This window comes from Halichoeres trimaculatus, unplaced genomic scaffold, assembly GCF_033239565.1.
Source record: "Halichoeres trimaculatus isolate MK-OKI-2021-1 unplaced genomic scaffold, fHalTri1.1 fHalTri1_scaffold_23, whole genome shotgun sequence".
Taxonomy (NCBI): domain Eukaryota; kingdom Metazoa; phylum Chordata; class Actinopteri; order Labriformes; family Labridae; genus Halichoeres; species Halichoeres trimaculatus.
Genome location: NW_027437201.1, coordinates 2,345,003 through 2,371,503, shown reverse-complemented (window position 1 = coordinate 2,371,503; position 26,501 = coordinate 2,345,003). Strand labels below are relative to the sequence as shown.

The window sequence follows — 26,501 nt, the reverse complement described above, 5'->3', positions numbered from 1 at the left end:
TGAGAAGCGAGAAATTTATAGAACTTAAAGAAGAGAGCACGGTTGTTGGGCCTCTCTTTTCTTATTCAGCTCAATAGGCTATGACTTTGTGTTCTGCCATTGTTTCTTAGGCATTTTTTATAGATGTGAGAAGCAGAAACAGAGATCCGGGGCTGCACACTTTTAAAATTCTAACTCAACAGGTAACAATCTCTTATATGAAAACACCAAGTGCTGCAAGGCTACAGTACGGATATATCTCAGGTTCTTCATGACCAAGGATCTTCAACCTGCAGCTCTGGAGCCTCATGCTGCTCTTTGACTCCTTTGCAGTGGCTTTTTGTAGCTTTAAAAAATATTACTTAAATAAAGAATTTTTATTTTTCTTACTGAGGGTATTGATAATGAAAGACATTGACATGAGATAAAATCATGAGTTTACATTTTGGTAATGCAAAAAAGGCTTCACATCTTGCAATAAAGCCTGCCTCCTATTCATTAACAGCCAATGTGCTGACTTATTATACCTGCTTGATATTTAGCAAAACATAAGCAAACAACAAAAAAGACAAGTTTAATTTTATTATCAATATGTGTTATCAAATACAAGTATTCCTTCAAAATTTTGAAATTTATTGAAATAACGAAATCATTTGAAAAAAAAATTCAATGTTTTTTTTTTGATTTTGCAAATTTGAAAAATTTCAAAACTTTTTGAAATTTTTGCAAATTTATTTAAAATAAAAAAACTATGACATAACATGTGGAATTTCCTAAATTCAAACACTTCTCATTTAGATAATTATTCCCTAAATTTTAACTATGTTTAGAATTATATGCACTTTATAGTCTTCATTGTGAAGATAAAGTAGATTTTGTGGCTCCAGATTGACTTTAATCCAGGTGAGCTGAGGCCACGTGGCTCCTCTGAAAGTAAAGGTTGCAGACCCCAGTTCATGATGGAAGGCATCTGTAGTAATGCACAGCAGTGGCATAAAAGCTCCCCTGCCTGCTGATGGATCCCACTAATTCCTGTCTCTTTCTATAATTCCACAGTGACAGTTTTGTTGCTGCTCGCTGCACACCCAAGAAAGGTTGTCATCCTTCAGAAAAAGACATCCCCTATGGACTGCTTTCTGCTTAGTCTGCCCAATTAAAGAGCGAGCTTGTGCAGAGCGCTGTAGCAGCTGCTTAATACTCCTCATCTTAGACTTGGCCTCTGTCAAATCAGGACGACTGAGACTAGACTATCTGCCTGCACCTATGTGCGCGTGCCGCATCTCTTGGCATTTTAGAAAATCTGGTGGTACTTTGACTTGCTGTTAAGAGCCCTTGATTCATTTATTTTTAAGCAGATAACACCATCCTTTACGCCTCAGGATCTTCTCTTTGAGCGCAGTCAACCAAGTGAAAGCGAGCCTTGTTTAAAATGCTGATAAAACAAAAGAAATGTACTGCTCTAGATCTAAGAGGACAGTAGAGGATAAATGTCAGATTTTTGCTCTTTAAACGAGCTATGCAATGAGGGGATTGAATGTGTCCACACCTTTAAATACCATTTTCTCTTGGATGAAAACCTTTCTTGTAGCCATCACATCCAGAAAGATAAACCTGAGGATGAAGCTGGGCTTCTTTTACAGAAAAAGGATGTTTGACATTTGTTGCTCAGAATAAACAATTTCAAGCAACGTTTTTATCTGTCCTTGACTATGGTGATATTTTCTATATGCATGTTTCATCCTCTCTCTGAAAAAAATATGGACTCAATTTCCCATGCTGCATTGCGCTTTGTTTTGGGAGCAGGATTTCTCACACATCACTGTGTCTTAAATGACAAAGTTGGTCTGTCTTCCCTACACAAAAGAATGGAGCACTGGTATATCTTTCTTTACAGGGCCATACTGACGGATCTACCGTCTTATATCTGCTCTTCACTGAGTCCTCAGGTTGTCACTGGCTGTGACCTTAGTTCAAATGGTCAGATTCTGTTTGTGGATCCCAGAACTCGTTCTGTCTTTGTTCAAAGAGTCAAGAGTGTTTTAGCTCCTTTATCTTGGTCTGGGCTACAAGGCCATCTCAAACTGGACAATCACATTAGCTTGGACTGTTTTTAAACCAGGATCAAGGATCATGTGATGAGCCTGTGCACTTCTTTCCACCACTTCTATCCGTCATGGCCAGGACTCCCCCTTTGTAAAAGACATTATTGCATTTCAATGGGAATATTGCTAGTAAAGGTTAAATAGAAATAAGATTGAGAAAACGTAGCATGAGCAGTGGCTGTAAGAAAGAATAAATTAAATGTGATGGTACCAATTATACTCAGCAAGTAGATCAGGTGTGATGTTGCGCCTGAAAAGCAGATTAGGTTCAGATTCAGGGTGGGGGTCTAAGTCTTCATTTTATGCAGGGGTAGAATCAAAATGAAGAATACCTGTATCATGCTGGGTACTTCTGCAGTTGATGGAGGCTACACTGTCAAGTGAACTATGGCTAAGCCCCGCCCCCTCCACTCACTCAGACATTTAATGAACATTCAGTAACAGGTGCTACAGCAGGTGTCATAGTAGGAGACATTTTTCAGGATGCTGTTGATATTTGGAGACAGAAAGATCACAGATCATCTTTGATCTGATAACAAGCTTCAGTTACAGACTAAATTTACGGCTCCCAGAGAAAACCTGACAAACAGCATCTGTTTAGCATCAGCATCTCAAACAACAAGACAGAGGATCAGCATTGGTCAGGACAAAAATATAACCTCCTTTTTACCATCTTTACCAAGAGTGTGTCTCCGTTAGTTTGGAGCTACAGTGTTTACACTGAATCATTCAGCATGTTTGACAACCTTTGTTATCTCAGCTATAACAGACAGGCTAATGAAGCTTAGCTCCAGAGGCTAATGTTAGCTTAACTAGAGCCCTCTGGACAACAGCCAACAATGATGTACGATCACCAAAGAACAAAAACTAGTACAGGCCAATGAACTCCCAACAAACAAAGAGATATGATGAACAAAGCAGCTAGGAGCTAGTGCTATGCTAACTTTAGCTAACATTAGAGAAAATTCCAAAGCATCCGTCAGACTACAGTTCAAGTGTTAAAGATAACGTTATATTTCTTTGAAAAATACACCCCATCACCCAGCCTCTCAGGATACTTTGTGTTGGAGTGGCATGTACCCCATGAACACAGTTTGACCATTTTTAAACTTAAAATCAATGAAAATCATGAGTGTGTGAAGGCTTTACGCTCTCTGATTGGCTCATCACGTCTGTGGGCGGGACTTAGCCATAGGTTAAGCTCAGATCATTTAAAACAAACACTGCACGGTTCCAATAAAGCCACTATGATGATGCAATTTCCCATGATCACACTGTCAAAAGATATTTTTAAAGGTGGTTCTTCACTGAGCTGTCGCTGTACATTTCACAACAAGGCTGGAATACAGAGAGGATGACAACACGGGACAGAGAGCTGTGCAGGGACACGTGGAGAGAGGGGGAGAGAGGGATGTGCTGGGTATTTTACATTTATCCAGTACTGAGAAATTAATTAAGAGCAACTCAGTGCTAGTCCTTCAATTACTTTGATCTTGTTCAAGCACCACTGCTGCTGCTGCTGCTGCTGTGTTTTAAACCCTCAAAGAGCAGCAACGAAAGGACTGTAATGTTTTTCAAAGCTCCTTTCACTGTTAGATCTGGCAGACAGGAAGTCAAACAAAGAAACTACACTGCAGCAAGAAGCCTGACTAACTTTGCAAGGCCACATGTGTCCAGAGCAACAGAGGAAAAACTGTCCAATTACACCTGTCTTTAGATTCTCTGTTGGTTTGCAGCTCACCTATACAAAATGAGCGAAGAAAAGCAGCAGGAAAACAACACATACAGTTAAGTTTGACAAGCATGCAGCTGTGGGGCTGTCCATGGTGCTGAAGAACAGTCAGACACATGGGCTGCGTGTGGTGGTGCTGAATAAACAGCACAGTTGGAGTGCAATATCCACATCATATGATCCTGCACACTCCAGATTAATATTCCAGCACTTTAATTTGACATCTGGAGCTCATGAGATGGGTCTCCTTTAGGTCAATGAACCACGGTGCATTCTCAGTTCTAATAACAGCTCCTTGTTTGAACATGCAAAGTGTAAGCAATGGAATATAAGAATGAGGGGGCGGTGACACCATGGCAGTTTTTATTGGATTTGAAATGACTTTGAATGCATATATATGTATATTATTCTGTTATCATGTGTTATAAAAGTGGCCTAATTTGAGTTATATATTTGTATTGTTCTATGATGAGAAAGTGAAGAGAAATTCAGGGAATGTGGTTATAGCCTGGATGAATTATTTATTATAAGGTTAACTTTCTTTAAAAGTGATGCAGCCTTAGATGTGATGTTTTTCACTGCTGGTTTTGAGAAGTCACTGGTCAAGATCTGCACTCTGAACTCCAACATTCATAACTTGCCTATGAGAGGGCCTTCTTAATCTCCACTATTATGCAACTTCTTATTGAAATTCTCCAGTTTGGACCTTTGTCACGGTTACATCATCCAATCCAGAGCCACTGAGTTTCGTGAGAATCAATCTCTGACCTTTGTGCTCCTTTCAAGCTGCAGTCAGCTTTTTAATTTGATATCTTCCTTCTGCAGGCCAGTCTCTAGTCTCACACATAGGGATATTAATTTTAACCCCAAGTCGAGTCTACACCAAAGCCTGATTTATGTTTACTTTGAACTTGTAATGATGTTTTGAACTAAACCTGCAGAGCTTTGACGTGAGTTCAAAGGCTTCAACCAGCTTTGATTCAGGACCAAGTAACAAAAAAGCTCCAAACTTTTCAGTTATGCACTCTTTTTTTTTAATTTGTCACTGAGAGCATTTAATAAATTCCAGTTTAACTCATATTCCTGCACCATTCTCCTCATCTCTCCTTCACAGACAGTAACTTCTTGTTGGGTAACGCCCAGGGCCACCGCGGCTACCCCATCGTCTACTGCTCGGATGGCTTCTGCGAGCTGACCGGCTTCACCAGAACCGAAGTCATGCAGAAGAACTGCAGCTGCCGCTTCCTGTACGGGCCTGACACCAGCGAGCATGTGGCCCAGCAGATGGAGAAGGCTCTGGAGGGCCGAGAGGAGTATCAGGCTGAGGTTCACTTCTACAAGAAGAACGGTGGGTGGGCAGGAAAGAGGACAACTTACTGATCACATCTTTAGAAGAATAAAGAGGAAATGAAAATCCTCTTTAGCTTGTTATTTCATTTTCAGCTGATCAAACCCTTCTATCAAATTAAAACAAGAAATTTCTCTTTATCGTAATGAAACATGAACTGAGGGGTGTTATTTTTTTTTCTCCACATTATGAAGAGCTGATTTATTTTTAGATGAGAGCTGGGCTGAATTATGAACCTCCAGAGTGATGCAGAATTTTTAGCACTCCAGGTCAGCAGTGCAATTCATGTGCTGAAGAATTTATACAAAACCCTTGAATGGAGGGAAAACTTCAGTGGATGGGCTCTGCATTGGAATTGATATCTCTATAATGAGCTTAAAGTCAGCCCCTAAAGTACTGTATCCATGATGCCTCTGCATGTGTATCACTACAGTAGCAGAAATCCTTATTTAACTAATTCCTTCTAACTTCTAGCTAATCCTACTGACACAGTCCTGAGCTCAAACTACCATGCCATGCATGAAAAAGGGAACATACAACACTGTTTAAGCCTCTTTGACGATTAACTGTCACAAAGGATTATGCTCCACTTTAACAGGGACCTAACCTGCAGCTTCAAAGTTAAGAATGGCTCATTAAGTGTTGGATTACTTCATACATACAACGCCTGGAGTTTGACTTTGTGCAGTGCAGAAGGAAGGAGGCAAAATTTCAGGCTGCGACTGAAACTTACTGCTTCACACAGTATGGTCAAACATGACCTTGGATCATAGCTGTCAGGTCTGATGTTTTGGCCGGTGACCTACAGTAATTTACCCCTCTTCGTCACCGTTGTATTATAATCAATGATCCTGGTAATATGTTTTATTCTAATCTGACCACTGTTTCCAGTAACAAGTAATCTAACTTGTGCCAAGCAGGGGCATGTCCAGACTTTTCAGACTTGGGTGCCCCAACCAAGGTACTGGGAATTATGTGAGCCCACATTCTTATATTATTTATTTTTGCTTATTTGTATCACAGATAATGGATCAACAGGCTACAGCCTAAAGTCCCTGTGAGGAGTTTCTAAGTGATCTTGAAAAAAGTCTCCCTTCTAGATACATGTCTGGTTGTAATCCACACTTTAAAATGAGATTATGAGCGCCAATATTGCTGGTTACAGGTTACTTTTAAATGCTACTCCATAGCTTCCTGATCCGGTTTGAGCAGGACTAGACTGATTACGACACATCCAAGTCTCTATAACAACTCCCCGGCTTTGTTTTTCTGAAAACGATTTCTGTGATTAATTTAGTAGTGGTGGTGGACACTGGAGCCTAACTGTCAGACGGAAAAGGACAGAAGAGCAGAAGAAAGATAAACAGGAGAGAGATAGAGCACGAGCCAAAGGCTAACACAGGAGCTAAACTGTTTGTGCTAATGTTGATTCTAACCCACAGTCAGCAGTTATTCTGCAGTGGTCTGTTCAAACTTGAGAGTCTATCAATAAAACGAAGAGTGAGGTTACGTTAGCTGTCAAATAGCAAAAGACAAAATAAATAAAATCAAACTTGACTGTAACAAAGAGTTTAAAAAATAATAATCTAAAGCTAAAATTAACTAAGCAATGCCGTAGTGTACCACAAATGTTACCATACAAGATTTCTTTAGTTGAATTTTGATATTCAAAATGTTTAAAATTGATCACTTTTGTTTTACATATTTCACAACAGTCTGCACGTTCCTTCATAACCAAACATGTAGACTCATACTGTTGTTTATTAAAAGTGCAGTTGCTCAGTTTTGCCAAATCATGCAGCTCATTGAGGTGATGGGGGGTGTTGTCAGCAGCCGCTGCTGAGTGTAACTAAAAAAGTAACCTATTATCTAACTTAGTTACTTATAAAATCAAGCAATCAGAAAAGTAACTAAGCAACTTTTTTAAGGAGCAATCAGTGATTGGATTATTTTTTCAAGTTATAGCAACAGCTAATTATAACCATAGCTGTCAAGTCTCCTGTTTAGGCCAGGAAACCACCGTGTTCTACCCCTTTATACCCAGGTAGGACGGCTCACAGCAGGGTGTTTGTACTGCTGTTGAACAGAACAGGTTGATTTTTCATGATCCAGGCACATCCCTCATCAAACATGACAAGCTACACAGTTTTTTCTTCCTTTCTCTCCTTGTCTATGCTACACACACACCCCATACACACACATACACGCATGAATAGACACTGGAGCTCACTTGGGATACTATAGGAGATGTAAAACATCTGTTTGGCGGCAGAGCACAGTTTGTGCTAATGAGAGTGTCAGGTTATGGCAGGGTCTTGGATCTATGGTGCTGCTTTGCTGCTTGACTTGTCATATCCAACATCCCAGCATCCTCAGTTTCTCTTTTTTTTTCATTATTTCACATTATAATCTTTCAGTATTTCATCAAGCTTAAGGTGTAATAACAGAGTCTGTGCTGTCACTTGACAGGTTTCCACGTTTTAGACGAGTTAGACAGTGACCTAAAGAGGGGAAATCCCATGCTTTTTAACTTGCTACATGTCTGTTTCTGTTCCAGGTGTGGCCTTCTGGTGTCTGTTAGACATTGTGCCCATCAAGAATGAAAAAGGAGAAATGGTTCTCTTCCTCTTCTCATTCAAAGACATCACTGACAGTCATGGAAAGGGGCACCACAACAGCAAAAAGGAGGGTAGGTTTAAGCTGTGTGTCCCATCCCTTGCTTACTTGTAGGATGTTTTACAAACAGGCCATTCTCTACCCTGAGGCGTTCTTTTCTCTACACACTTCTGTTCATCACTGTCACACTCTGCACAGCCGTTTGGTTTGGGCCTGTGTTAGTTCACTGAACTCCAACAATGTTTTTGCAACAGGGAGTTTGATTTGGGCAGTGGTGTGTTTTCAGGTGGAACCTGGGCACAGTCACTAACGCCCAGCCCTGCTCCAGTGGGTAATAAACTGTCTATTTGTTGTGATAGAAAGAAAGGAAAAGTGGGTTTGGTTTGTCATAAAAATAAAATGATCATGAAAACTTTGTGGCATAATTAACATGTGTCTGTGCGGCAGGTTCAGAGGACAAGAGGCGCAGGAGGAAGAGCAGCTCCCACTTCAGCGAGGCCAGGAAGAGAGGGCGCACCATGCTGTACCACCTGACCCGGCAGTTCTCACGGGGAGGCAAGAGAGAGGTCAACCTGGGCGGTGTGAGTACTCTTACCACTCTCACTTCTTCCCTGACTGAAGCTATTTTTATGTGTGACCTGACATGACCTTTAAGAAACAAGCCTACTCAAAAGTTTACAAAGTGAGGACACTGAGTTTAGCCATTTTTTAAGCCATTAGCTTCAGTTAAGTTTTGATTCTAATTTCTCAAGAGCAGTGGTTCCCAATATTTTCCAACTCAGGGCCCACTTTTAAGTCTCAAAACTTTTTACAGCTCATCTCCAGCTCTATAAATATGAAGGCCATATGATGTGTTCTCAGAGCACTTTTTTAAATCAAAGATATACTACAATATTACACTGCGGTCCCTCTGCAAAGTAGAGCTGGACAATGATTTTCAAGTATTTGAATAGTGATGAACATTTATAAAAGGCTCTACAAATAATTTTCAAATAGTTATGAGCAACTATCCAATAGCTCCATTGATTGAAATGCCCATCCTGCTGCAAAATGGTACAGCCAATAACAACTAAAGGTCCTATCTCTTATAGGCTTAAATTGTGTATAATACTCACTGAAGAAAAAAAATAAATAAAAATAAACAATGGAAAGAATATTCAAACATTTTCAGTATCCTTTTAGGAAATAACTGAAATTCAACATTTAAAACATTATTCTGTATATTTTTATTTTTATAGGATTACACCCACACCCCTACAAAAATCAAATTATTTTGAGAATGATTTGGCTGCCTAGGTGCAAAACCTCATGGATCACAGGTTGGGAATCACTGCTCTAGATAAAAATAAAAAAATTCCATGCTTTGCCAAAAAAACTGAAGAAAAAATATTTATAACACCCAGATTTATTTATATAAGAATAAACTTTTTTCTTGGGATAACTAATCTGATGCTCTTGTTGTAAAAACTCATCATGTATCATGAGACACTTCATCATGAGAGTATATGCTTTTTATTTAATGTTGATTTTATCTGAAAATATGAGGGAAGTATTGGCCTATGATGTCCAGTTTGCAGCTTTTATCAGTGGGAATTTCATCCAATTGGTTACTATTTAAACTCTCATAAATGGTGTAATCATGTTGGAAGATGTTGTTTGGAGATGTATAATATATATTGTAGTGTAATTCTCCTGCAGAGCATTCAGCGTATTTAAACTGTGTGAAAATATGTGTATATAAGGATAAATTTCATATATTTTTTCTTTTAGATGTAAGTCTCTTTCAGCTACATTGACAGGGACTCCCTCGTGGTGAGACAGACCCCCACTGTGCTTCATTTAGCACCACTTGTCATATTTCGACAGAACAAAGACCTCTTGGCCCTGTATAATAACTTACACTCCAAGAAAATGTTATTCATGAGACTCAGCTCGTGTTCTGCTCTGTGACACACACAAGAAGAGTTTTTCTAGAGACTCACCATTGTCACAGTGTCAAATAATCCTACTCACTCCCTGCTCCCTGCAGAGGCTCAGCTGTACCGACCAGGTCTGTTCTCAAAGCTGCGCCACGTACACGTTACTGTGTGCGTTTTCTCATGGGGTTCAGAGTCATTTTGATTTTTTCAGGAATGAGTCAGAATGTAAAGACCCTAACTGTTCGCCTGTCAGGTGGAAAACAGTATTGTTGTTTATTTCTTCATGTGGTTATATACCTTTTATGTACCTGATCTTAAAGCACATAGTATTTTTACCATGGAAGAAGAAGACTGACTAGCATGATTCTCAATATTCTCTCTGGCACCAGATTCTCTTCTCTAACGCTAGAATGAAACTGCCACTCTGAAGATTATCAACCATATGTGCCTCATAACAAGGAAGAGGAGAGTGAGGAAACACATTTCCTCTGAAATATGAGAGTCCTCAGTGAAGAACAAAATAAGACAGGCTTTACTTTTAAATCAACAGCCTCAACTCAACTTTATTTATAAAGCACTTTAAAAACAACAAGTGCTGTATTTGAAAGATGACACAGGCACGATAAAATAGATCAATAAAATAAATCAATCAATACAACAAAGCTTCGGGTACTAAAATAATTGTTTCATTGTTTAACTGTTAAATTTAAGAACAATAAAAACAATCACTAAAAACTAAAAACAAACCATAAAACAGAAGCAGAGTCTTGAGCTAGAAGCCAAAGAATAACAATGGGTTTCAGTAATAATGATAATAAACTTTATCTATATAACACTTTTAAAAAACATTGTTACAAAGTGCTTTATATGATAAAACCAAACAGTAAAAAAAAAGAATAAAATAAAAAGAAATAAAATAAAAAGAAATAAAATAAAAAGAAATAAAAGAGCAGATGCGACAGAGGTAAAAGAGAAATATGAGGTAAAACATACAAACATAAAAAGGCTAAGAATCACCACCAGGAAACCAGGAAACATCTCTAAAATGAAAGCAATAAAATATAAAATAATTTAAATAATAAAAGATGATTTTTAAAGATCATGCCCATGATACTGCTTAAGAAAAAAAATAAAAAATATTCATGAAAAATAAAAGCATTTTGATGATTGAAACACGCTGCGCTAAAATCTCCAACAAAGGCACATATGTAAAAAAATGTGTTTCAAAGAGGACAGAGTCTTAAGACATGTTTTAAAAACTCACACTGAGGAAGCTCACTGAAGGGGTGAAGGAGCTCAGAGAGGTACGACGGCGATGGCTACAGCGGCAGACATGCTTGACTGTTCAATGGTTGTTTATTGATTTAGCAAAGCTTTCTTCTCATTTTGTTATTTACCTTTTTATTCTTGTAGCATCAAGAGTTTTGAGTGATAAAAATGTTTCTCCTCTCTCAGATAGTTTTCTTATAACACAGTTAGGGTCTTTGAACACCTTTAATAATATATAAATCCGATTGATTAATATGATAAATCCCCTTCCCCCAGTTTGCCCATCCTCCTGGTTCCCTGCTTCCACCTTCTTACAGATGGTATGGTGTGCTGACACACACACACACCTGTTCCAGTGCTGCACACATGCACTCCCACAAAAACAAACAAACAGAAAAAACCATCACACATGTTCCACAGACCGTGAATGATGAGTTGCCCTCCCAGAAGAGCAGAGACGAACATATGGCCGAGCATCAACACAGTCAGAATCAGATGCTAAATATTTATTATTCAAATGCTATTCAAGCACTCCGTGCAAGAGGCTGTGTCACAATAACATTGTGCGTCTCACATGGAAATATATTAGAGACAGGAAAAGAACCTGAGCCATCAGAGTCCCCCAGCCTACAGGACATAAAACCCACAAAAACTGTTGTTCCATGCAGGACAGGAAATACAAGACGGCTCTTTTTCCTAATTTATTTGTAGCCTTAGGGAATGTTAGCAGCATAATGCACTGCCATAAAGTGCTGGCACCCATTTAGAAGAAACCAGCATTGTTAAAAATGAATGCTGCCTGCTTGTTTTTGGATGCAAAACATTTAAATCTACTGTGGAGAATAAAAACCAGCTGCAGTCTGCGAGGTGTTGTTTTGTTTTTATGGGTCTTTGACAGCTAACCCCTCTGTGCTGTGTGATTCCCTCAGTTGAAAATCTTCATCTCGCAAACCTCTCACCTGTGTCAAAACGATACAACACAGGTAGAATGAGAATGAGATAGCAAGTGATAATGACATGCAAGATATTCAAAACAAAAGGCCTGAGTGCTGTGTGTATGCTCAGGCTTTGAGCTCTGCTATATGAATTAGTTAACATATGAAAACATAAGGTTCACATGTGATGCACCTCAGAGATCATTCATTAGCAAAAGAACATACAAAAGTTTCCATGAGAATAAAATCAGAATATTAATGGTTGAGTTTTTCAGGGTTAATAGACTGGCTCATCATTTCCTAATATTCCCTAATTTTACCTTGACCTTAAAATCTGTTTCTGTTCATCATCATTTATAGCTTCACTTGTTGTTTCCTCTCTATAATAGGTACATGTTTTCCATTCTTTTTCATTCAATAAGCAAAATAAAATATATAGTTTGAGTATTAGCAGTTAATATTGCTTGTGTGTGGTCAAACCGTGGTTAACTAAGGTTGGATACAGACGGCACATTTAATTACACAGCCTCAGACGTCGCTGGTGTTTCAGTGTTAAGTGTGACCCTGTTAACTGGTGACTCTCGGCCGTTAATCATTGATACCTTCAGCCAGTTAGCATTTTAACTCCAAAACACTGGTTGCTCTGTAACCGCCCTAACTTGATAGACGTTGTCCCTGTTGTATAGTATAAATTCTGAAAACTGACCACGGTACAACAGTACATTTTGATACTGGTAAGAAGTTGAATTTAGTGTTTAAAAAACGCTAACTCGTCTGAATGAATGGAGCTAAACGCTGCTTCTGCCCTCAAGATGCGTGCGCAGCTTTGTGATGACGCAGACTGATAATCCTAAATTAACAGTTGATAAAAACGTCAAAACTAGCGTACAACGGTTAATATCGACAAGAAGAAAGAGCAGAAGTATGGAGCATCCTGTCGGGATTCTTTTTCAGGTTTGTAAATCGGTGTCATTACCACTGTACCCATGTGGCGTCCTTTTGAAGGCGTTGGCATAAAAAGCTAGCATGCTATTTATGGTATCTATTAAAGTTACCACTTTTTACTCGTTTCGTCCTCGTCGCAGCACACGTTAAGTGAGACTTTAACGGCCGGTAGGATTAAACAAATAGAAAGTTACTCTCTATTGCAGAAGAATTTTTCAAGTCATAGGCTTTCACACGTTTTTCTTTCACATAATTTAGAATTTAAGAAAAAAAAAAAAACTCCTTTAAAGCTGTACCATAATCTCTCAACCCCATCCTCCTCAGTTTAAGCTTCAACCAGCCTTTTTTCTTGCTCTGTGCTGCTTTTACGCGTTTTCACTCCCTCTCCATCTGTCACTCTAACCTCATCTCCTTTTGGCTTCATCCCTCTGGATCCTGCTGTCTCTCTGCAGCCCCCATGTTCCTTCACTTTAAATTGATCTCTCCCCTTCTGCTGTGGCTCAGACCCCAGCTTCTAGTCTTTCCATGAATAATTTCACTGAAGGACTGATGGTTTTCCCACTTTTAATTGCATTTCAGAGCCTTAATAGAATAGAAAAAGATCATCTGCAACATGTAAATGATATCCAGTATGGTAATATGCGTTATTTTCTCATATGCCTGTCCTGGCCCAGAGATTTGAATTGTTCGCGTATCTGTTTTTTTTCCGCTGGAGTATTTTTACAATCTGCCATTCTAACCTAACTTAAGTAATAGCTGAAAAACACTTCCTCCAGTACTGTCTTCCGCCCACCCGGGCTATATTTTTCTCATTCTACTCTCCTTCCCCTCTGTCTGTCACTCCATCCATCGCTGTCTCTCAGTTGAAGCTCACTAACAATGTGTTCATGCTCTTCCACTCTGAGGCCAGCCGCATCTAACCTAACAGGAGATCTTAAATTAGGAGCACAGCCATGAGAACATGGAGGGAGACGTAGGGAAGTAGAGAGGTGAAATCTACCAATGGAGGTATGTTAGCGGAAGCTGCACATTCATACAGAGTTGCATACTTATTAAAAATTGTTTATGTTATACCACAACTCTCTCAATAGCATGGCCAGTTTGCTTTCTAACTGTTTTGTGGCTGTCACCTTATGAGTGTATTAGCTGCTGTAACCAATCCAGCATCAAGCAGCTCCCAGTGGAGAGCCACTATTGCTTCTCTCACTTTAATGCTCTGTGTCTGAGAGCTTTAGAAGAGAAAATAGTGCAATCTGGGTTTTTTAAAGTTTGTCTCCTTAATAGGCCTGTCACGATAACAAATTTTGCTAGACGATAATTTTACAAAATATTATTGCCGATAAATGATATTATTGTCAATATTATTTTGATTTTTTTTCCCTTTTTTCACTGATGTAATTATGATAAATGGGATAATAAAGTGAGTAAATCCTATCAAAAGCAAGAAACTTTAATTTCTTAAGAGTATTTAAGAGTAATTAAAAGGTCAGGATCTTTTAAATCAAATAAATTAAACAAAAAATATAATAAATTTAACAAACAAGAAAGAGAAAAAAATACAATGAAAATGAAATGGACTCTCTTTTGGAAAAAAATACATGTCAATGGAAATAATTCATACTAATCAAAAACAATAAAACGTAGACCCTGTCTCTAAAGAAAAAACTAAACTCAAAAAACAAAACAAAACAACAACAACAATAAAAACTATAGCCTAAATAAAAGGGAGTTTATACAGTTCCTGAATTGTTTTTAACATGTACTTTTTCCCAGTCAATCCGTACTGTCTGTCAAACATTTTGAACATTTCTGGCTTTCAACCGTATTGAAGGGCTGCATTTCTTTGGCAATGTAGCGGTCTTGGAGCGCCCACCATTTGGTGCTTTTATTTTTTATTTACTTTGCCGACCAAAAGCCTCAGTAAGAGCGGATTGTCAAAGAACAAGGGTCCGCTGCACCTCCCCTTCTTCTTCTTCTTCGTCGCCACTAGTTTCATAGTGCTGACATATCAGCTCGTTGGTGTTCATGGGCTCACACTTTGTTCATTCTGATAAAAAACAAAATATTCCCACACTGGGACTGTGGCAGGCGGCTTAAGAACCGTATCTTTCGTGCCATCACTCATATTAGCGTGTGTTTCCTCCTTACCCCTCAGGACGCTCACTTCAGCTCTCTCCGTGTGTACGCACGAGCATCCCCGTCTTCACCCCAAAGATCGCATTTTTGACAGATGCTCACTCCGCTATAAATCCACTAAATCCGCTATAGAACCTATGCACCCCGATATTAGGAAAGATAGACGTAGTGAGCCATCTTCTCATTCAGCCTCTTTGGTCGAAAAAGAGGAGGAAAACAAACATGCATGCACGTGTCAGTTTATCGAGGCTGGCAAACTTGCTGAGGACGTTTTTATTTATTGTTCGTTTAATTGATTTATTGATTATCATGACAGGCCTACTCCTTAACTTCTTTACTTGACTGGAATTTAAAAAACGAGTTATTCTTGATGTCCTTTATTAATGCCTCTTAGTCCCAGAGGAAGATTATTTTTAAAGCTGGCCTTCCATTAGCTAGTAAGTGTTGTACTTCACAGTCTAGTTACAGACTGTGTCCCCTCTTCTCTGTCAGAGACAAGCTTTGAACAGCAGTCTCAAAGCATGCTGGGTGATGTAGTTAGAATGTTAAGCTCAGGGCCACAGTGTGAGATAATGAAGTGTGAACACCAGCTGTGACTGTGTGGCATGCCGTCCCATGTGTCCCTGCTGTGGTAGAGCTTTTCCTTTCTAATCATTCCACTGTGTCCGGCTGACTGCCTCTGGTGCTGGAGGTCGAGTGGACACCCTGACCTTTGTGATGTAAGGCAAATTAAAAAAAAGAAAAAGAAACAGTTGCAGCAACAGCTTTTGCTGACAGCACAGGGTCGCTGAAGTGGTCACAGATGTTGGTAAGAGTCAGCAGGGTCTTGTTGCCTCAGGTTTTCAACGTCATCACAACCTTCCTGAAGACATAATCTCTCTCGGTCGTTCTCAGACGAGCCTTCCATCATTGATTCCAGTCATCCCTGTCTTCCATGCATCGGGGCAGCTCGCTGGTGCTTTGAGCTCCTGCGTCCTCTTTTAGTACCTTCACATAGGTTAATGTGGGGTCGTGACCGGTGCCCATGTGTTGGTTCCCATAGAACCAATTTGGAGGCTGGCAGTTCTCTATGCCTTTGGCAGTGTCCAGCGAGTCTTATCCTCCTGGCAGCTACTTTGTCGCTCACCCTTGGAATTGCTTTGTACAGGATACTGTTGGGTACATGTGCGCCCTTGCTGATGTTCTATACTACACGCAGCATCCTGTTTAAAGACTTCAGCAGGGTCGGCTTCAGGGTCCAGCATTCACTGCCATAGAGTAGAACAGATTTCACAGTAGCGAAGAAGAAGCTCAGTTTGATTTGGCGGGGTAGGGTGGAGTTCCATATGAGAGATGTCATTCAGCCACAGTTAATGCAGCTTTGATAAATCTTTTACTGGAAACAAAAAGTGCCTTGTGTTTTCTCTCGTTTTCAAACAAGAGAAGGTTTTCCAAGGTCTTCCAATTATTGAAAATGGATCGTCAAAAAAATCTTAAGCCATGTGTTCATTATCAAGCCCACACCTGTTTGTGAAGTGAAGACATTGTATTTTTGGATAGATTACCTCTCATTTATCTCCCTCTTCCTGTTTCCTTCCCACTCTTCCTCCTGTCTCACAGTTAAGGCTATTATGTGCCAAGTGCACGGCCTCATTTGGAGAGCTGCAGCCTCATTATGTTCAGAATGGACTCCAGAAACCCATCAGAAAATGGCAATTCATACTCCCTGCGACTGGATTTCTCCCTATAAAAAATTAAATGAGCGGATTGGAATAATAGACATGACTTTCAAAAAAAATAAAAGCACTGACTGGTTCTTGTACCTCAGGTTTTGGAGTAATGGCTCAGCTGATGTCACACCTGAGACTTGGAGCTGTAATGGCATTTAGAGGAAGTGAAGCTAAGGACACGTCACGGATGAAATGATTAAAGCAGTCATTGTTGGTGCTAAGATTCCTCTTCACTAACCAACACCTTATCTCAGTCAGTTTGTTTAGTCAATGCACAGATTTATGAACTCTATACACGGCTGTCAGGAACAGATAAGCATGTCTGTTTCACCATGAATGGGTTCTGACATTTATCCTGCCACACTCATCTGACTATCATTTATTTCCTCTCCCCCTCATTACCGTCTGGTTAACAAGGTATTCATTTATGCAGCTTTCTGATGAGTTTTTCTACATTTATCAACACAAATATGGAGCCAAAACGATGACTTTAATTTATCAGAATAAAATTTGGCATTGGAAAACACCCTGATGCTGAAAAAATAACATTGGCATGGAAAAAATGTGTATTATAAAAAAAATATAATAACGTCAAAACAAGTAGTGGCATTGAAAATGTATTGCTGAAGTTAAAAATACAGAGATTAAATGTTTTATATTATTTTTATTTTTTAATGATGTTTTTGAATTCAAGTCATTTTATTTAGATATTTTTTATCAATGACAGGTTATAATTCCAATGATGTTTTTTCTTTTATGATCACACTATATATATATTTTTTTTTTGCTTACTGTCTTTTTTCAGTTTCAACTTTCTGTCTGGACCACACAGACTTATGAGACCCTTGAGTGTGCTTGAGTGTGTGACGTCTACAGTTCACCTGGGGCACAATTTAGTGTGTTCATCTCTGCTGTTATTCATCAAGAAGTGGAATGGATTAAAGTATGTTTCAAAATGATGTAACAATGGGTTTGCAGCTGAAACAAGCTAGCCAGTGTCAGCTAATCAGGGCTATCTAGCTAACCTGTGGCTTATCTATCTCTCTGATTTCTTTTATCTCTCTAGGAGTTTGAGGCCCAACATAATCATATCAGCAGCAGAAACCAGAAACTCAAAAAGAAAACAAGAAGAGGATTATGAGATGATTTTATAACTAATGCTTTCGAGTCTCGCAAGTCCTGTGGGATCCAACCATAAACTGTAAAAAACAGTCTATGGTCCAGCCAGGTGCTGCATTACCTGCCAACAATATGTAAATCATGCCCTCCCAGCCGTTCGCCCCAAACCCTCCCCTCCACACCAAAAAAACGACAGAAAGTTGAAACTGAAAGACAGTAAAACAAGTGAGATCAAAAAAGAAAAACATCACTGAAATTGTTCACTGTAATTGATAAAACAGTGATATCAAATAAATGAAACATAATTTAAAAACAAAAACTGTAAAAATAAAATTATATAAAACATTTTTTGTCTGTGTTTTGAACTTCAGCAAAATGTTATCAATGCCCTTACCTGTTATGATGCTGTTATAATATTTTACAATACCCAATTTTCATTGCCATAGCTCCTTTTTTAGTTTCAGGATATGTTTTTCGATGCCAAATTTTATTTACAGTAACAAACATTTAAGTCATTGTTTTGGCTCCATACACAGAAAGCTCCAGAGGCTGCAGGCGTGTGTGTGTTAAAGGAGAGCATGTCTACCTGTTCTCTTACAGGGCATGATGGATAAGCCCTCCGTACCAGAGTACAAGGTGGCAGCAGTGCAGAAGTCACGCTTCATCCTGCTCCACTACAGCGTCTCCAAAGCCCTGTGGGACTGGCTCATCCTCCTGGCCACCTTCTACGTGGCTGTCACTGTGCCCTACAACGTCAGCTTCACACCGTATGAGGATACAGTCACAGCTGCTCGCTCCACCATCGTCAGCGACATCGCCGTAGAGATGCTCTTCATTGTCGGTGAGTGTGTGCAAGACGAGGACTGAGATATCCTTTCTTTACCTGTTCCCATCGCTGTCAGGGGCAACAGGGCAACAACTAATGCATCCAATTCCCTAGAAAGTCCACTCAGTTCTAAGCAACTTGGTTTTCGAAGCCCCCTTAGGACGACTGGATCAGTGACTGGGAATCTTACTGGATGATGGTGACTGCTTAACCCCTGAAGGGGAGCACCTGAGGGATGTTGCTGAACCATAGAACAGTTCAATATTCATTAACTTCTATGTTCTCCTGACGTGGACAGCTTGGGAAGAAAAGGGCATGTTTGTTGAACAGGCTTCTATAATGCTTTCTAAAATACCAAACCCCATTTCTGCTCCTACGGTTCTCTGACTCCTCAAAACTGAGACTGAAACTGAGTGTTGAGCCATCAGCTCAGCTAATATTGACAGCATGGTTGACAGATGAGAGTTTGTTTCGCCAGGCAACACATAGAAAACCACACACACACACACACACACACACACACACACACACACACACACACACACACACACACACACACACACACACACACACACACACACACACACACACACACACACACACACAAACAGATAGACCGAGGCCTGCCTGTTCTGGTGCTGGTCACATTCTGACATGGAGGTTGAATGACTCCCTGGTAAAGTTGCTGTGTCTTAAAAACAACATATTCAGACATTTTCATTTTTTCACCCAGACTAGATCAGGGGTCTGCAACCTGCACTTTCATAAGAGCCATTTTGCCTCAGCGCACCTGGATCAAAGTCAATCAGGAGCCACAAAATCTACTCTATCTTCACTATAAAGACTGTTCTTAGCAGCAAAAAGCATAATCATGAATTAATCTGTAACATCTTAAAACTCTCAAATAGGGATGTCCCGATATTACATTTTCACTTCTGATACGATACCGATACTGCAGCATTGAGTATTGGCTGATACCGATACTAATGTAATATGATATCAGCATTAAACATGCATACTTGTATTACTTATTCTGTAATATGTCTGTCATGTTAGAAAAGGCTTGATTAAGTGATATTATTCAAACAAAGAACAGAAGTCAGCAACAGTAGGTATGAGGAAAAACTGACCCATTTATTATTAACCAATGGGTAACAGAAATTTTACCATTAAACATAAGAATATACTAGTAATTGAATGAAATAAAGAATAAATTAGAAGACCCAGAAAATAACCTAAATTAATCAAATAAAAACAGCAGGAGCGGAGTCTGGAATGGACTGCTTATATCAGAGATCTTAGATGCATTCCAATACTAGTTTTTTTTCTGATATTGGACCGATATCCGATATAAATATTGGACTGGGATACCTCTACTCTCAAAGAGAAAGCTGTTATTCTCAGGTTTATCCAGCTTCCTGTCTGAATCATGAGCCATCAGTCAAATCAGAGTGTGACCGACCAAGATGACTTTTAGCTTATTAGGATTGAAGTTCTTATATGCAGGAATGTTAGATATCTGAGCCTGTTTTAAAGGTTGTTTACTTGTTTGAATCTTTAAGTTTCCTGAATAATCTTAAACAAAGCATGAACGTCTCTTTTGTGTCTCACTAAGTCAATAAAAGAACTGTTGGAAAAAAAAAAAAAAATGGTTTGTTCAGTATAAGTCTCATCAAATAAAACTGGTTTCAAGATTCAGTCACATCCTCAAGTTGCTCGATTTAACACATTTTGACATATTTAATTTTTTAGACTTCTACAAACAATGTTAGAGACACCATACCACAACTTTTGATACAGCTACGCATTGTACGGTCTTCACAAACACACTTTATATGAAACAGAAAAGAAAGTTTATGTCATAGTTCTTTAACTTCAAGTCATTTTTGTTTAAACTATCAATATTTTTCTTGCTCCTTGGTATACATGTGCGACTTTTTTGCTTATACTCTGTATTCCTTGGGTGTCATCCTCTTATTATTGTGCTTCAGGAGGTTTTCTTTAAAGCATTTTAATTCGAAAATGAGTATTTTCTTCTTAGTGTAACACCTGGGAATACTTCTTAAGGCTCACTTACTTAGATTTCTAGCCAAGCAAAATAAACCTTTTGCTCTGACAGATAATTTGGCTGGCACCTTGGTGTTAATCTTGTATTATGGCTCCCCTTTATTTTGCTGCATAGTCCTTTTCCAAAGTAGAGTCAACTTTAAAAAAATTAAGTTCAAAACAACTGCTTATAGTGAATTTGCTAACTTCTGTGAACTGTAAACCCTCCAACCAACAATTCATGTCATCTTTGTACAAAGCTTGTTTCAATTTTTTATCAAAGACTAAAATAAATCAAGGGAATGGAAGGTGATGTTTTAGTGCCCTCTTTTTTTGTCCAGTAATGAGCTTCTTTCACAAATGACCTTTTTCAACCCAAATTATCTTGTGCATCCTGGTTGATGGAAAAAAAATTGTTTAATGAATCATTTTCTCAAACAAAACACTTTCGGTTCAACAGGAACAAACACATGAATTGTGTTTTTTGACATTTATTCACAGATATGATCCTGAACTTTCGCACCACCTATGTGAGCCAGTCTGGGCAGGTGGTGTATGAGTCACGCTCTATCTGCATTCATTACGCCACCACCTGGTTCTTCGTGGACCTGGTGGCTGCCCTGCCCTTTGACCTGCTGTACGCCTTCAACATCACAGTGGTGAGTTCAACATGTTCAGGCTGCACTGCTCCCCTGGCCTCTGTGACTGCTGTCGTAACCAGCAGCATACTGACTTTGAAATCATACCATTGTTAGTGTTGCTGAAGTTACAGCTTGCAGAAAGGTGAATTCACAGCTTGTTCAGTCTGTTACACTCAGCTGTGTCTGTTTACTGTTAGAGACTGTTTCCACATATTTGAAGATGGAGGAGCTTACTTTTCCCTCTCTCATTTTCAGACCTCTTTAGTCCACCTCCTGAAGACCGTACGCCTCCTGCGCCTCCTTCGCTTGCTCCAGAAGCTGGATCGCTACTCCCAGTACAGCGCCATGGTGCTGACCTTACTGATGTCTGTGTTCGCCCTGCTCGCACACTGGATGGCCTGCATTTGGTACATGATTGGACGCAGGGAGCTGGAGAACGATGACTCCTGGGAAATCGGTGAGTCTGACCGAAGTGTGGCAGATACAGAAGTTGTTAGAGAACGATGGTTCGGTAAAAACAAATTGTTTAGAGGGTAGTCCCTAAAGAGGAATTGTCCTGTTTTCAAGGGAGTTCTTGACATACAGAAACAAAACCAAACATTTCAACAAAGTTAAAAACAGGATATACAAGAACAAGACAGAAAGTGCAAGAAAACAGTTGATTACAAGACGATAACATCTACACTAATACTCTTAGCACAGCCGTTTCCTGTCACCCAGACCCTCAAAATTCACAGTTATATATGTAGTTAATGTATACCTGTCATATTATACACCCATCGTCACCCATCATCATCAATAGTACATACATTTGTTGTCAATAGGATGTAATTTATCAACAGTTCATCACAGGGCAGTGTTGTCTTCAGTGATTTGTTACACACAAGAACAGGGTTTTGGTAGGTGGATAAAAGGGGATTTCTTGAAGAGATAAAATGTAGTGATAGATTTTAAAGAATCAGGCATGGTTGGTATTCCAGTCAGAGGGAGCTTTAAATCTAAAGGACAGACAACCAATTTCCTTGTTGATTCTTGAAGCAAAGAAAAAAACAAAAACAACTGTCAGTGTGTGGTATGTAATGCTGTGAACTATATGGGGTCATACATTGTTTTAAGTATAGAGCGTAATCATTAGGAATGCATAGTATTATTGGCATGTATATTGGCATCGGCGGATATTGGATTGAAAATAAAATATTGGATATTAGCAAACACTCCTAATTCTGCCTATATAATTAACAGATAAAATAATGGGCTAAAGCTGCAGATAGTTTTTGATTTGTTTGCACAGTTCATACTGAGAAGTCCCATATTTGACTCCTGTTTTAAGGGGACATATCATGCTGATGCCTGATTTAATACTTACATATAATATAATAAATTTAAAAACAAGACCTTTCACCCCCTGAATTTTCAAAAAATGAGATATTGTATTATTTCTGATATCCTAGAATGAGATTTGATGCCTCTGAAAATAGGTCATTGCCAGATGGCAGCGAGATTTCGACCTTCGTGACGACACGAGGATCCTTTCTTTTTATTGGAGTAATCTGATAAAGCAGCTCCTCCTCTGTGATGTCAGTCAGTCACACAACCGCCACCGAGGGATACACCCACCAAGAGCTGACTATAAACGCATAAACCATACATGTTACAGTACCGGTTTGACTCACCACACTGAAGCGTCCTGAGATGATCTGTGTCGAGGTGGATTTTCTTCCTCCTGAGCCGCAGAACCGTCCGGGTCTGACTCGGGGTCCAATACAAAAGGACATATCCTACACTCTGCCATTTTATTAGTGCTATCAATGCCTTTGGGTGAAGTTTTGGCAAACAGCAAACTCGCTCGGTCTGCCCCATCCAATATGGTGGTTTTGTAAATACTGCCATGCTGCAAAAACCGCCCCCTGGCTCTACCCCCTCCGCCCCTCTGATAGAACTGACCAATCAGAGCACAAAGGGCTGTGACGTTGCGAGGTTACTGGAGGTCATTCTCCAGACGGAGCGTTTCAACGAGATCTTCAGAAAGGCCTAAAATGAGGATATTGAGGACGCTATTGTGGGGCAATGAAGGAGCTAAATGACTTGTACTGAGGGCAGAAATGCTTTACAGGCATCCTAGTCTGGCATAGTGAAAAGGAGAAATATGTCCCCTGTAAGTTAAAGTTGCATTTAAGCTGCAGTCTGTAAGGTACATGAAGCTGACTCAATTAGGTACATTTGCCATTTACCAGAGAAAACCATTTTATTCAGTTTGGGTTTATTTGCTGTACAGCTTCACTTCTCACATGTTCCCTGTGAACAGAGGTTATGTTTACTGACTGTTTTGTGAAATTGGTCAGATTTGCTCTGGTTGTGGGTAATGTTGTGATTTTCTCAGGAAGAGCATCATCCAGCTTTCAAGTAGAATTTAACTTTTGAATTTTTTTTGTTTGAATGGAAATGTCATAAATAAACATACAGTTTCAAGTATATATTTTTTTCTGATTTTACACAAGAAATGATTATTACATAACAAATCTGGTGAGAGTGTGCACCATAATACAATATGCTACTTCCAATACAGACAAGAGATGATAATCTCTGCAATTCTTTACGCAGAAAAAATATTGGTATTGGGTAAATGAGTTTTTAAATATCCCCATATTGTATATCCAGGCAAAAAATCAAATGCATCTCTAGTAATTATAATACATACATTTGAAAATAAACTGCAGCCAATCAAACTGCCTTCTGGCCTCGGGTGTTAACCAGTTTGGAGAGTGATACATAGTGCAGGGATGAGTTTTATACAGACATCTTTAAGTAAAGCTGCAAAGGTTGTTGTAAGTGATTTTAATAGCGCACTGACTGGTTTCTGAAATATTCTGACAAACGATTTTAGCATAAGGAAGAAGAATCTGTGTGACAATCTTTCCTAATCCTTAGAGTGAAGCAGTTTATTGAGCAATACAAAATACCCAGGCGGCAATTAATTTTATATTTTGAAATGCTACCTCAAGCGGGGAATCATTAGGATAGGTGATAGTTTACCAGAATGTGGCAGTTTCTGTCTGGTACCAAATAGCATATTGTTTGACTTCTTATAAGTAGAAGTTTTTTGGATGAGAACCATTTTGTATATTTAAAGTCTGACTGTAATATCAAATGGATTTGAGAAATATTGGATCCAAAGTATATAAAACTGTATCAACTGCATAAAGATGTACTAGACAATCATATTAAGCTCATAGCAAGTCATTGATAAAGATACTGAACAGTAGTGGGCCTAGGGAAGAACCTTGGGGCATACCCTTTTCCATTAACATAAAGCCAGGAGTTGAACCAAAGCAATGAACTTTCAGAGACTCCTATGAGATAATGGTCAACCATATCAAAATAATCTTTAACTTCATCTAACAGAGATGAATTCATTTTTTGTCTCAGAGAATACACAGCCAAACTGCTAATTTCACAGTTTCGACGCAGCGCTCACGGTACAGACCTGAATGAATCACCATATGTTCCATGTCAGCCCGTTGCTCTCCCTGTTTGAAAAGCTGAAACTTCCACTAAAACAAAAGCAAAGACTAGGCTCTGCCAATGCAGTGAGTCCACGTTTGTTTTGTCCCCACTCAGCTATAAATAGTCTCAGCTAACTTATAGGGATGTCTGGTTCAGCTCAGTGGAGGGCTGATGGCAAACACCATACTCTAATGAGGGCTGTCTGAAACCAGATCAGAAGCTGATAGAAAAAGTGACTGCTGGGAAGCAGCACACTGATGTGTTGTTTCTGTCACTGTTTGAAAATGGATCAACATAGGAATCAACAAAAAAGTCAGCTGAAGCTAAAGCTGGCTGTTGCTGCTTTTCTAAAAATAAATGATATGGGAGAGCTTGACTGGCTGTTTACACAAGAGTCTGCCTCTGATCAAAGTATATATATGGAAAAACATCCATAGTTTTATTACCCCTGAAATAAATAAGAAATGTAATCCTAATAATAGATAAGAACAACAAACACTGGGACATCAGCCTCAGTGAAATTAGATATCTGCTGCACGTCATTGTGCCATGTCTTGTTTTGTGTTGGTTTGTGTGTATTTGTGTCCACAGTGTCAGTGTACTGTTTGTATGGGGGTGAGGTCATTGCTATTACACTGGGTCTCATACGTCCCTGAAGGAGCTGAGCTTATTCTAGCCAGCCTTGCACTGACATGTCATCTTCCTTAAACTGCTGGAAATGCTGTCACACACACACACCTCCACGCCAAAACCAAGCATACAGTTCAGTTTCTCTTTGAGCAGAGCACACAAACACCCAGCCTGGACATAAAGGTCTCTCAATCCTCCCCAGGGTGGCTCCACGAGCTGGGCAAACGTCTAGAGACACCCTACATCAACAGCACAGTCGGTGGCCCCACGGTGCGCAGCTCCTACATCGCCTCCCTGTACTTCACCCTCAGCAGCCTGACCAGTGTGGGCTTTGGCAACGTCTGCGCCAACACCGATGCTGAAAAGATCTTCTCCATCTGCACCATGCTTGTTGGCGGTATGTCTTACACCAGGGCACATTCTCCCTCTGGCGTCCTGGCATGACGGTGCCATGTTCAGCACGCAGGGGCAAGAGATTCTGCAGGAAGTGGGTTGGCTGGCCTTTAAGAAGCAGCCTGTTGCCATCTTTTTAACCAAAAAAACAGACAGGTTTAGCTGGGGTGGCAAATAATGGTGTGACAACCTTAGGATAATTACTGCATGTTTGTTTTTCATCACAGTGAAATGATGGAAGTAAATTTGGGAATGTGTTGCGATGAGTATTTTTATTTCTTCCTTTCCTGTTTTTCCCACAGCGCTGATGCACGCCCTGGTCTTCGGCAACGTGACAGCCATCATCCAACGAATGTACTCCAGGCGTTCTCTCTACCACACTCGAATGAAGGACCTAAAGGACTTCATTCGAGTCCACCGTCTGCCACAGCAGCTCAAACAGCGCATGCTGGAGTACTTTCAGACCACATGGTCAGTCAACAATGGTATAGATGCAAACGAGGTAAGCATTCCTCTCACTGTTGTCATCTTACACTTTTTTGTGCCCTGAAAATACTTCATAGTAGTGTGTGAGCTTTTAAATGTGTCCTCCAGTCCTTTCAAAGTGCTGTGCTGCTAAGACTGTTTATGATCATTCACAGCACATTGCCGC

General features: G+C 39.6%; 1 protein-coding gene across 2 annotated transcripts in view; it reads left to right on the top strand.

The window, feature by feature from the left end:
• The window catches only part of LOC141784971 (voltage-gated delayed rectifier potassium channel KCNH4-like), a 57,495-nt gene that overhangs the window by 12,517 nt on the left and 18,477 nt on the right, over positions 1–26,501 (top strand). For both annotated transcript variants that reach the window (XM_074662992.1, XM_074662991.1), the window contains exons 2-9: positions 4,928–5,161; positions 7,719–7,850; positions 8,225–8,358; positions 18,410–18,650; positions 21,183–21,340; positions 21,578–21,779; positions 25,659–25,853; positions 26,152–26,351. In XM_074662992.1, coding sequence (XP_074519093.1) covers positions 4,928–5,161; positions 7,719–7,850; positions 8,225–8,358; positions 18,410–18,650; positions 21,183–21,340; positions 21,578–21,779; positions 25,659–25,853; positions 26,152–26,351 — 1,496 coding nt within the window. The remainder of the gene's footprint in view (positions 1–4,927; positions 5,162–7,718; positions 7,851–8,224; positions 8,359–18,409; positions 18,651–21,182; positions 21,341–21,577; positions 21,780–25,658; positions 25,854–26,151; positions 26,352–26,501) is intronic.